A 12536-nucleotide genomic window follows, 5' to 3' on the forward strand; every position below is an offset into this window, starting at 1 on the left:
TTTTTGAATTTTACAGCTTTCTTTACAGGTAAGAGTGCATTCACACCACGTTTCAGAGATCTGGTTGGGAAATTTCAAAACCGGCTGCTGCCGTATCCCACCAAATCTCATTCATTTAAATGCGCCAGCCAGAGTCAGATAGTGACTACGGTCGGCTCATTTTTGCCCCATACCCATTTTTGTATATTTGGTATACCGCTGTTTTGAGTCCGGCCACAAAAACAGATACGGGGCAAAAATGAGCCGAACGGAGTCAGTATCTGACTCCGGTCGGCACATTTAAATGAATGAGATTCTGCGCCGGTCTGGCTGGGATACAGCAGCGGACGGTTTTGACATTTCTCAGCCTGATCTCTGAAATGTGGTGTGAATGCACCCTAAAAGACTAATAGGAAAATTATAAAAAGTATACTTTTACTCATATTTTATTTTTCTTTTTTTAACATAAATACATATTTGATGTACTGTACACATAAAACAGTAGATGTGCGTATTTGCTGCATATGTGTGTACACATTTTTTACATAAACCCTCTACATGCATTAGTGGAAGTAACAGAAGGTTAGGGTTTTGTTTGATAAAAAAAAAATAAAAAAAATGTTATATTGAAGAATAGTGTAAAAGGCAAAATTTTCTCGGTCGCCTACATTGGGGGACAAAGGAACCATTTGTTTGTGCGGCTTGCCACTAGGAGGCGACACTAGGCAAAAAAAGAAGTCTGCTCCTCCCAGCAGGATATACCTACCCACTGACTCTGAGCTAATCAGTTTTAGTTTAGTGTCAGTAGGAGGCAAACACAGGTCTGGAGCTCTCCAGACCTGGTCTTTTTCTTTTAAATTTAGCTCCAGTTAGATTTTTTTCTCCTTTTTATTTTCATAGGTTGGGAGGACAGGACCATAGTGCTGCCTGGTCTCCCACTGTGAAGTAGGGGCACGGCACATAAGGCATGTTCCGTTAACCCCCTCGTCAACGATTAGTTTCAAGTGGTCAACCCTGTGTCCGGGTCCCCCTCTGGCCCCTGCTTGCCCTGCCTTTTGTGGCCTGGCATGACGCAGCATGGCACCATACTGGCTGAAGACGCCTTGAGTGAGTATATCAGCCTCAGTGAGTATCGCTCCCATCGTCCAATCCCCCCCCTTCCTTGCAGCCATCTGTCCAGGACACTTTGGCGGTTTCCCAGCTTTGCTCCTCCAGGCGCTCTCCTCACAAGCGCCCGAGAAAGAAGTGCTTGGCCTCCCCTCAAAGGTGCAGCTCTTCCTCCAGCTCTCCTGCTTGCCGCAGCCTCTCTCCCACAGCTGTTCCTCCAGGAGCCGCTCAGGGTCTCCTCCACGGGGTTCCAGGTCCACCTCATCCCACTCCAGGGATCATACGGTCCGTTCCAAGTCTCCTGAAGAACTTGATGACACAGAGTCGGACCCGCCTTCGGACTCAGAGGAAATGTCCCGTACGTCGGACTTGGTGGACAGTCTGGTATCAGCTGTCAGAGACCCCTTTCACTTGCGGGACCCTGGATCTTCCGAGGCAGTTCCAGAAGTCTCTTTCTGCAGGGAGAGACTCCCCCCCCCCCCCCCCTGGTCTTCAGTTCTCATGTTGAGTTTGATGAACTCCTGGATGCGGTGTGGAAGCAGCTTTTACCAGCGTTTGCATCTACCTGGATGTCCAGTGCTCTCTCGGCTTGGGATTCCCAGCTTCGCCAGGGTTTACTTTCTGGCAGCCCTGGAATCATCCTACTGTGCGACCTTTGCTTCTGGTAACCTGGTCATGTGGGACAAAGCATGGAATGCGGACGCCGCTTTCAAGCACTCTCTTATGGAACTTCCTTTCTCAGGAGTCTGGTTATTTGTTAAGGGATTGGATGAAATCATTTCTGAGGCCACGGGCGGCAAAAGTTTTTTTTGTTGCCGCAATACCGTTTTAGGCATACTGGTTCACCTCGTAAGGTCTCTTCCTTTCGTCCATTTCGGTTCGCCTCAACCCGAACGGACAAAGCCTCGGCTTCTCAGGACCGTAAGGCGCCCCCTGGAATTCTGGTGCCCAGTTGGGCCGCTTTTCCTCTAAGTCCAATTCCTCCAAGCCTTCCTCTGCCTGAGGGCGCCCCCCACCCGGGGCGTCTCCTCAGGTGGGTGGTCGTCTGTCCCTTTTTTGTCCACCCTCCAAAACCTGCTTTCCCAAGGCGTGACTGTGCCGGTTCCTTCTCGGTGTTTTTCAGGAGTTCTACTCCAATCTTTTTGTGGTCCCCAAAAAGGAAGGCAGGGTTCGTCCCATACTGGATCTCAAACTACTCAATCGCCACTTTTGTCTGCGACATTTTCGCATGGAATCTCTGAGATCAGTAATCGTTTCCATGGACCCAGGCGAGTTCCTGTCCTCAAGATTCTTACCTGCATGTCCCCATCTGCTTTCTACGGTTTGCGGTTCCTGCCAGTCACTTTCAGTTTGTGGCTCTGCCCTTTGGGCTGGCCACGGCTCCTCGTATCTTCACCAAGATCCTCGTGGCAGTGATCGCCATCCTCCGCTCTTGGGGAGTTTCTGTGCTTCCTTATCTGAACGACCTGATGGTGAAGGTTCCCTCTGTCGGAGAACCTGCAAAGTTTCCACATCACTCTTCAAACCCTGGAGCAGTTCCGCTGGATTGTCAACCAGGCCAAATCCAATCTCTCTCCCTCCCAGTCCCTGGTTTTCCTGGGACTACACTTCGACACTGCGGCAGCCAGGATTCGGCTTCCGGGGCCAAGAGACACGCGTTGAGCAAGGGAGTTAGTCTCCTCCACCGCGCGACTCCAGTCTCGATCAGAATCTGCATGATGGTCCTGGGCAGGATGGTAGTGTCCATGGAGGCAGTTCCCTTTGCCCAGTTCAGGTATCGTCCCCTGCAACTAGCTATCCTATCCCAATGGGACAAGTCTCCCCTTTCTCTTCTTTGTCCCATCTGGTTGTCCCCTCGAGTTTGCCACTCCCTGCTCTGGTGGCTTCAGTCCCCTCTTCTCTGGGAGGGTCGTTTCTTCCTCCCCCTCCAGTGGCGGGTCTTGACGACCGATGTCAGTCTCCTGGGCTGGGGAGGAGTGTACCAGGTCTGGATGAACCTGGGCTGATGGTCCTCCAAGGAGTTCCGTCTCCCAATCAATGTTCTGGAACTGAGGGCAATTTTCCTATGCCTTCGGCATTGGGAGTCTTTCTTTCGGTCCTTTTTGGTTTTCGAATCCAAACGGACAAATACATACATAAATCACCAGGGGGGCACCCTCAGTGCCGTGGCGATGGCGGAAGTGGCCAGGATTTTTGCCTGGGCGGAGTGCCCAGTTCCCTCGATTTCGGCAGTCCACATTTCGGGAGTGGACAATTCGAAGGCGGACTTTCTCAGTCGCACAACAGCCAACTCTGGAGAGTGGTCTCTCCATCCGGAGGTGTTTGCAACCATATGCACCCATTGGGGGACTCCGGACGTGGACCTGTTTGCGTCCCGCTGGAACCATCAGGTTCCCAACTTTGTAGCCAGATCCAGGGACCCTCTGGCCCTTGCCGCGGACACGCTTGTGATCCCTTGGTCCGACTTCTCCCTTCGTATCTATTCCCTCCGCTTCCTCTTCTTACCAGGGTGATCCGGAAGCTCAAGGCGGAAAGCGTCTCTGCGATTCTCATAGCCCCGGATTGGCCGCGGTGTGCGTCATCCACCTCCTCGCAACGTTCCAGTGCGTCTTCCCGATCATCTCGATCTTCTCTCTCAGGGCCCCCTTTTTCACCCGAATTCACTTCCGCTGCATTTAACGGTTTGGGGGTTGAAACCGCAGTGTTGAAGGCCAAGGAGTTTTCTGCCCAAATCATTCGCCCTATGCTTCGCGCCCGGAAGACCTTTTCGGCCAGGATTTATCATCGTACCTGGCGGGCTTACTTTCGCTGGTGTGGGACCCGATCTCTGTCTCCCACAGTTTTTTTGTTTTTTTCTCTCCCTAACCTCCTGTCTTTCCTGCAGGCTGGTTTGGAAACGCATCTGGCACTCAGTTCCTTGAAGGGTCAAGTGTCCACACTCTCTCTGTTCTTTTCCAACCCCCCTTTGGTGTCCGACTCTCACATCCGTACCTTTTTACAAGGGTTGGCCCATGAGACTCCTCCTTACAGGTCTCCCACTCTTCCTTGGGACTTAAATTTGGTGTTGTCTCTCTTCGTTTCCTTTCTTGGAAGGTAGCCTTCCTCGTGGCCATTACCTCTATTTGGAGGGTCTTTGAGTTGGCTGCCTTTTCCTGCCATTCTCCCTTTCTTATACTTCACCTGAATAAAGCTGTGCTCCGTCTGGTCCCTTCCTTTCTGCCAAAGGTGGTTCCACCTGAATGAGGACATCATTCTCCCCTCCTTTTTTGTCCCGACCCTTCCCGTCCTCTGGAATGCTCTCTCCATAAGTTGGACTTGGTTCGGGTCTTCAAGGCCTATTTGTCGGTCACTTCTTCTTTTCGGCGCTGTGACTCGCTGTTTGTGATTCCGATGGTCTGCGTAGGGGGTTTCCTGCTTCTAAGGCGACCATCTCCAGGTGGATCCGGTCGGCCATTTCAGAAGCGTATTGCTGTAAAGGGAAGGTCCCGCCCTTTCGAGTTACAGCTCATTCTTCCCACTCCGTGGGGGCCTCTTGGGCAGTCTGGAACAGGGCTTCTGCTATTCAAGGCGACCACTTGGTCGTCCGTGTTCACTTTTGCCAAGTTCTATCAGGTGCACACGTTTGCATCTGCCAATGCGAGTCCTGGTTACAAGGTTTTGCAGGCGGCGGTGGCTCAGTCCTCCGCCTGACTTCTTCTTGCTGGGATTTTGTTCTTCCCACCCCAGAGACTGCTTTAGGACACCCCACGGTTCCTGTGTCCCCCAATGAGGCGACAGAGAAAAGTAGAGTTTTTTATACTTCCTGTAAAATCTATTTCTTGGAGCCTCATTGGGGTACACAGCACCCACCTATCAGCTGTTGTTGGTTTCCAAGTTTTGGTTGGTTGTCTCTCGGTGAGGGGCTCAGTTGTATTTTTTTTGTCTGGGTTGTTCCTCGGACAATGTTGTTTTTCTCTTTTTGGCTTTCTCCTACTGCTTTGGGACTAAGCTGATTTAGCTCAGAGTCAGTGGGCAGGTATATTCTGCTGGGAGGAGCCAACTTCTTTTTTTGCCTAGTGTCGCCTCTTAGTGACAAGCAGCATATACTCACGGTTCCTGTGTCCCCCTATGAGGCTCCGAGAAACAGATTTTACTTTAAGAATAAAAAAATATACTTGTTCTGCCCATCACCAAAATTAGACTAAAAGGAAGCGGTTCATGTTCTCCAGTTATTTGAGGCTTACACTGTATTAGTATATCTCATTTAACCCCTTAAGGACTCAGCCCATTTTGGCCTTAAGGACTCAGACAATAAAATGTTTACGTTTTCGCTTTTTCCTCCTCGCCTTCTAAAAATCATAACTCTTTTATATTTTCATCACCAGACTAGTATGAGGGCTTGTTTTTTGCATGACCAGTTGTCCTTTGTAATGACATCACTCGTTATATCATAAAATGTATGGCGCGACCAAAAACACTATTTTTGTGGGGAAATTAAAAAGAAAAACGCAATTTTGCAAATTTTGGAAGGTTTCGTTTTCACGCCGTACAATTTACGGTAAAAATGACGGGTGTTCTTTATTCTTATGGTCAATACGATTAAAATGATACCCATTATTACATACTTTTATATTATTGTTGTGCTTAAAAAAAATCACAAACTTTTTAACCATATTAGTACGTTTATAATCCCTTTATTTTGATATAACTTTTTCATTTTTCCGTATAAGCGGCGGTATGAGGGCTCATTTTTTGTGCCATGATCTGTACTTATTTTTGATACCACATTTGCCTATAATAAACTTTTAATACATTTTTTATATATTTTTTTTAATAAAATGTATTAAAAAAGTAGCAATTTTGGACTTTTAATTTTTTTTTTACGTTCACGCCGTTCACTGTACGGGATCATTAACATTTTATTTTAATAGTTCGGACATTTACGCACGCGGCGATACCAAATATGTCTCTTAAATTTTTTTTTTATGCTTCTTGGGGGTAAAATAGGAAAAAAACGTACGTTTTACTTTTTTATTGGGGGAGGGGATTTTTCACTTTTTTTTTTAACTTTAAATTTTACATTTTTTTACATTTTTTTTTTACACTTGAATAGTCCCCATAGGGGACTGTTCATAGCAATACCATGATTGCTAATACTGATCTGTTCTATGTATAGGACATAGAACAGATCAGTGTTATCGGTCATCTCCTGCTCTGGTCTGCTCGATCTCAGACCAGAGCAGAAGATGCCGGGAGCCGGACAGAGGCAGGTTAGGGGACCTCCTTGCGGCGTTCTGAATGATCTGATCCTCGCAGCAGCGCTGCGGGCCATCAGATCATTCATTGTAATTGCGTACTGCCGCAGATGCCGGGATCTGTATTGATCCCGGCATCTGAGGGGTTAATGGCGGACGCCCGCGAGATCGCGGGCGCCGGCCATTGCTGGCGGGTCCTTGGCTGCGAACAGCAGCCGGGATCAGCCGCGCATAACACGGGCATCGCTCCGATGCCCGTGGTTATGTACAGGACTTAAATGTACGTCCTGGTGCGTTAAGTACCACCGCACCAGGACGTACATTTACGTCCTGCGTCCTTAAGGGGTTAATAATAATTGCCATTCAAGGGGTACTCCGGTGGAAAACAAATTTTTCAAATCAACTGGTGCCAGAAAGTTATCCAGATTTGTAAATTACTTCTATTTAAAAATGTTAATCCTTCCAGTACTTATCAGCTTCTGTATGCTCCAGAGGAAGTTGTGTTTCTTTCTGGAGTTCTTTTCAATCTGACCACAGCACTCTCTGCTGACATCTCTGTCCGTATCAGGAACTGTGAAGAGTACAAGCAAATCCCTATAGTAAACCTCACCTCCTCTGGACAGTTCCTGATACGAACTGAGGTGTCAGCAGAGAGCACTGTGGTCAGACAGAAAATACATTTAAAAAGAAAATAACTTCCTGTGAAGCATACAGAGGTTAAGTAAAAAATAGTTTTCTACTGGAGTACATCTTTTAAATCCCTGAATATCACTATTCACTGTATTGAAGAGATGCTTATATTAATGCAGCCTGCTATTTTCTAGAGTTAAAATTAAAACATAACTCGATGCTGGTCCAGTGACAGAATATCTGTTTAAACCTCTTTGAAGCTTTGTAACCCAATACTTTCCTGCTGCTTAAGCAATCTTGAAATGGATGTGCCAGAAGTCCCATGCAAGTAAATGGGACTTTCAACTAATCTGTGTGCTGATTTGCTTTAGTCAAGTGCAAGTCTTGAGCTTGGAAGTGGCCAGAAGATTTTAACAGACATCCTGCCACCAGACCAGCATCGGAGTTACGCTTTAAGTTATGTTCTTATTATTACCGTATTTAGAAATATTTACTACCTTTCTCTTGATTTTGTTACCTTTAGGCAGCAGACCGTCCACAAATAAGTCCTCAAGTTTCCTTGTACCTGTTATCCCAGGTAAGTTCTTATATTAGCTACTAAGATGGAAAATGTAACAGCTCAATGAGGGGGTTTATCATTTTTTCAGTTTCTTGTGCTTCAGCTATGGATAAGACTGGTTTTCCCAGTATGTAATTTATCATTAGTTAGACTTCTCATCTATTTTAATGGCCTTTTTGCTGATAGTACATAAACCATATAATGCACCATCCCTCGATTTAATGGAAAACGGTCATCTGGTTCACCCACACTAAACCCAAAACACTGGGTTATAGTGTGGGTGAAAAGGAGACCGATGCGGGATCAAGGAGTTAAATACGTACCTTCAGTCTGGCGTGGTGTCCCTCTGAAGGTCCGCTTCTATCTTCAGCGGATTGCGCACAGGAGGTGGGCCACCGGGTGAATTTGAATATTCATGGACGCTGTTCACATGAACGCTCAGTAAGTGCAAGCATTCACATGACCAGCAACCATGAATATTCAGATTTCCTTTAAATTTGAAAATAAACCACATTGTGCACGTATCACAGTATTGACAAAATTTGCGGCCTAATCCATTCACTTTACGCTATGTTCCCATATAGTTTTTTTTTAAAGGCATTTGTTTTAGCCGTTTTATTAAAGGGGCTATCCAATAGTAGAGTATATGCCTATTTTGTCTGGTATAAAAGTAAAATAAACCTTTAATTACCTCCCATGCTTCCCTGTTGCCTCTGTTATTGGCTCCAGTACGATCCTCTTCTTAGTTATGGGGGTCGATCTGTCACGCTGCAGATCAGTCAACCGCTCACCGCAGAGATGTCCTGCATTGGGCAGTGATTGGCTGAGCGGTAATGTGACATTGAGCTTTGGCCCTGTTCTTCTTCCTGGTGCTTGGGCCATGTCCCATTGCCACTCAACCAATCACTGACAGAGGGGGGACACCTCTGCGGGCAGTGATTCACTGAGCTGCACTGTGACTGATTGACCTGTGACACCAGGAAGAGGATCGCACCAGAGGCCAGAAGCAGGATACTGGAGGCACTGGGGGCGCATAGAAGGTAAAGTAAAGGTTTATTTTTTCATTCTAGACAGAATGGGATATCTTTTTTTTTTTTTTTATTACTTTGTTTTATTTTACTAGTTTAAAAAAGTTATAACTTTTTGTACACAAATTAGTATGCTTAAAATTGTCATCTTTGGACCTCTGGGGATGTATAACGGCCTAATTTTTTGCACCATGATCTGTAGTTTTTGCGCCATTTTTGTTTTCATGGGACTTTTTGATTGCTTTTTATAAAAAAAAAAAAATGTATGCTGGATTAAATGGCCAATAATAAGAAATTCTGGATTTGGTATTTTTTAACATGTTTACAATTGATTGTGTAGTTTATTTAACATTGTATTTTAAAAATTCAGATAATTACGCATGCAGCGATAACACTTAAGTTTATGTTTATATTTGTTTATATAATTTTATAAAATTGGGTTATTTCCCTTTTATTAGCAAAGGGGCTTATTTACATTCATTAAAAAATGTAAAACTTTTTTTATGCACTATTTTTTAGTCACCTTAGGGGAATGTTACATGCAATCTTTTGATTGCATTCACTGAACAATATTACTGTGCCATAGCACAACATTGATCGTTGTTAACAGCGCTTCATTGCTACAGGTTGCCAGGGCTTTCTGCAGCATTGGCGCACAGATAGGACGGGCCGAAGGCAGGTAGGGACCCTCTGCCCGTCCTCTCAGCTGATCGAGACCCTGCGATTGTACTGTGAGTGTCCCGATCAGTTCCACTAAGCTGCTGGGATCGGATTTCTTTACATTTTTAATGCCAGACATCATCCCGATTGTTGATCTCCGGCATTAGCCAAGGATCCCGGCTATGACGCGCATTAAGCTCCTGCCCGGCGTCCTGCAAGGGTTAAAACACAATGTTTATGATCACCTATGGTGAATGACGTTAACCTGAAAAAGTATCAAAAGTATCATTGCTGATTTTTGGTCACATCTTATTCAAGAAAAATAAAAAATAAAAACTGATCAAAAAGTCATATGTGCAAAAGGGGTACTGATCAAAGGTTGTAGTGGTCTGAATAAGGTTACTTTAAGCTTACTTATTTTGTTTAAAAAGTTTGACTTTTTTTAAAAGCTGTACAATACAAAAAAAAAGCATCTACATATGGGTACTGTTTTTTAATCATATTGACCTACAGCATAGAGAGAGCATGTCATTTTTACCATATAGTGCACTGTGTATAAATGAAATAAAATTGCGGTTTTATTTTTAATTTCTACCCACAAACAATATTTTTTTGTTGTGCCAAATATTTTATTGTAAAATGAAAAGTATCATTACAAAGTACAATTGGTTGAGCAGAAAACAAGTCCTAAAATGGGTCAGTAGATGGAAATATAAGTTATGGTGAGGAAGAAAAAACATTACTGCAACAAAGGAATTGGGCTTTGTCCTCAATGGGTTAAGCTGCAAAACATCCACTTTATGGTTCAAAAAATAGCCCAAAATACTGTGTTTATATAAAGCCTTAGGGGTTGTCTGTTGTATTTCTTTTCTGTAGTTGGCAGGTTCTTCTTAACTATTGATTATTTAAGTAGTATAGCAATTACTATTGATTATTTGGGTAGTATTCAGTTAGGCATTATTACAAGAGCTTGGTGATTTATACTGCAAACATTTTCAGGCTGTGTCTAATAACTACTGAAACATGTGCAATAAAAGACAGTAAAAATCTCCTCCTCATCCCGTGACCATTATCGGACCATCAAAGTAATATTTCACAGGTTCATGAAAAAAAAATGTTACGTTTACCATATTCATAAGATAGCTGTCAGCCAAATGCTCATAGACCATCTGCTATTTCTCTGATATCCTCCCCACACATGAATGCTCGTCTTAGCTAAGCATTCATGTGTCAGGTGGTGGCTTATCTCCTCAAGAACAATGGGGAGGTCCCAAAAACACACTCAATCCTTCTCTAATATAGATTGCCAGTCATAAGGCCTTTTATAAACAGGGCTGTGTTTTTCCAAATCCTGTCCAATCATCTGACTTAACCACAGGTTACTCCAATCAAGGTGATCAAGAGAAATGGGAGGAGCCAGAGCTGAATTTCAAGTTTCATAGTAAAGGGTCTGAATACTTCTGTCCTTGTGAAAACAATTCTAAAATTCGGTTTTCACTTTGTGAAAAAGGGTCTGAAAACTTTCTGAAGCCGTTGCACCCCCCAAGGTTGAAGGGGTACTCCACTGGCCAGTGTTCGGAATATTTCGTTCCGAACGCTGTGTGCGCTCTGCAGGGATCGTCCACTCCCCCTCGTGATGTCCACTCCCCATGCCTGCTCAATGCAAGTCTATGGGAGGGGGCGTGACGGCGTAGCCTAATGTCACATGGGGCATGGCCTACCCCACGCACACATCATTCGGAACTAAATGTGAGTACCCTTTTAAGGACATTGGGGGAGATTTACCAAAACCTGTCCAGAGGAAAAATTGCTGAGTTGCCCATAGCAACCAATCAGAGCGCTTCTTTCATTTTTCACAGGCCTTTTTAAAAATGAAAGAAGCAATCTGATTGGTTGCTATGAGCAACACAGCAACTTTTCCTCTGGACAGGTTTTGGTAAATCTCCCACATTCAGTGTAATCTGTTCTGTTTAAACACGTTTAGCGCAGAACTTCAAGCACTTCAACCAGATCACATGCCAAGTTCCTCCTGTGGCTTTGGGTAAACATCCTATTTTATTAACATGCACTTGACACACCTAGGTCAATACTAGAAGTCAAATATGAGGCTTTTATAGGTAAGGTAATATAATCGTATAACAAGGAGATGGTTGAAAAATCACAATAGCTTGCTTTTTATTTTACCTTTGAATTGTAGTATATATTTTTATGGAGTGATTTCATGAAGCAATCCTTGCTGGTCATCTCATCTCTGCACTCTGGTTTATAAAAGCCCCTGGTAGACCGCCGTAATTGCTGGAGAGGTAGTGGCTGCCAGCCAGGTGTAGTATTACATGGTAGCCATTGAAATTAAGGGCTGGGTACACTGGGATATTTAGGGGCTCTCCCTACTGGTTCATAGAGAAAAAATTCCATATACGATCATAAAGAAAATGGAAACGTGTCTTTGGCTCTGTTCATTCACATATTTTTGAAAACATGTAAGATGTACAAAATGTATACAGTGGAGGAGATTCTCAAAGAATTTTGAGCCAAAAAATTAAAAACAAGAGCCAAAAAAAAAGAGCTTTGTTCCGCAGTTTACACTGTTCACGTCCGGTTTGTAAAAGTGGGCGTGTCCACGTATATTGCCTGCTTTACATTATATTTTTAATGGGGTGAGAGTCCAGTTTACATAAAAAAAAATTCATACCAGCTTTTTGATAGTGAATCACAGAAATGGTTGAAGTTTTTTTTTCTTAGTTTTTTTGGGAAAAGGTGTTATTTAAGGAATTATTAAAAAAAGAAATAATTATTATTGAAAAATGTTATTTAAAAAAAAATATATATACCGTATTTATCGGCGTATAACACACACTTTTAAAACTTAAATTTAACCCCTTAACGACGAAGGACGTATATTTACGTCCTCCGCCGGCTCCCGTGATATGTCGCTGGGTCACGCCGTGTCCCCGTGGCATATCGGGTCGGTCCCGGCGGCTATCAACGATAGCGATCGCGGTGATGCCCTGTATTAACCCTTCAGACGCGGCGATCAAAGCTGACCACCGCGTCTAAAGTGAAAGTAACCTTGCTGCTCAGTCGGGCTGTTCGGGACCGCTGCGGTGAAATTGCGGCGTCCCGAACTGCTTACAGGGCATCGGGAGGGCCCTTGCATGCCTCCTCGGTGTCTGATCGACGAATGACTGCTCCGTGCCTGAGATCAAGGCAGGAGCAGTCAAGCGCCGATAACACTGATCACAGGCGTGTTAATACACGCCAGTGAACAGCATGAGAGATCAGTGTGTGCAGTGTTATAGGTACCTATGGGACCTATAACACTGCAAAAAAAAAAGTGTT

The 12536-nt window shown here is 44.4% G+C and overlaps 1 protein-coding gene across 5 annotated transcripts in view; it reads left to right on the plus strand.

The window, feature by feature from the left end:
- CLEC16A (C-type lectin domain containing 16A) overlaps positions 1-12536 on the plus strand; it is a 318383-nt gene that overhangs the window by 65386 nt on the left and 240461 nt on the right. For all 5 annotated transcript variants that reach the window (XM_056536465.1, XM_056536467.1, XM_056536468.1 and 2 more), the window contains exon 8: positions 7474-7527. In XM_056536465.1, coding sequence (XP_056392440.1) covers positions 7474-7527 — 54 coding nt within the window. The remainder of the gene's footprint in view (positions 1-7473; positions 7528-12536) is intronic.

Source organism: Hyla sarda, chromosome 8 (assembly GCF_029499605.1).
Source record: "Hyla sarda isolate aHylSar1 chromosome 8, aHylSar1.hap1, whole genome shotgun sequence".
Classification (NCBI taxonomy): Eukaryota; Metazoa; Chordata; class Amphibia; order Anura; family Hylidae; genus Hyla; species Hyla sarda.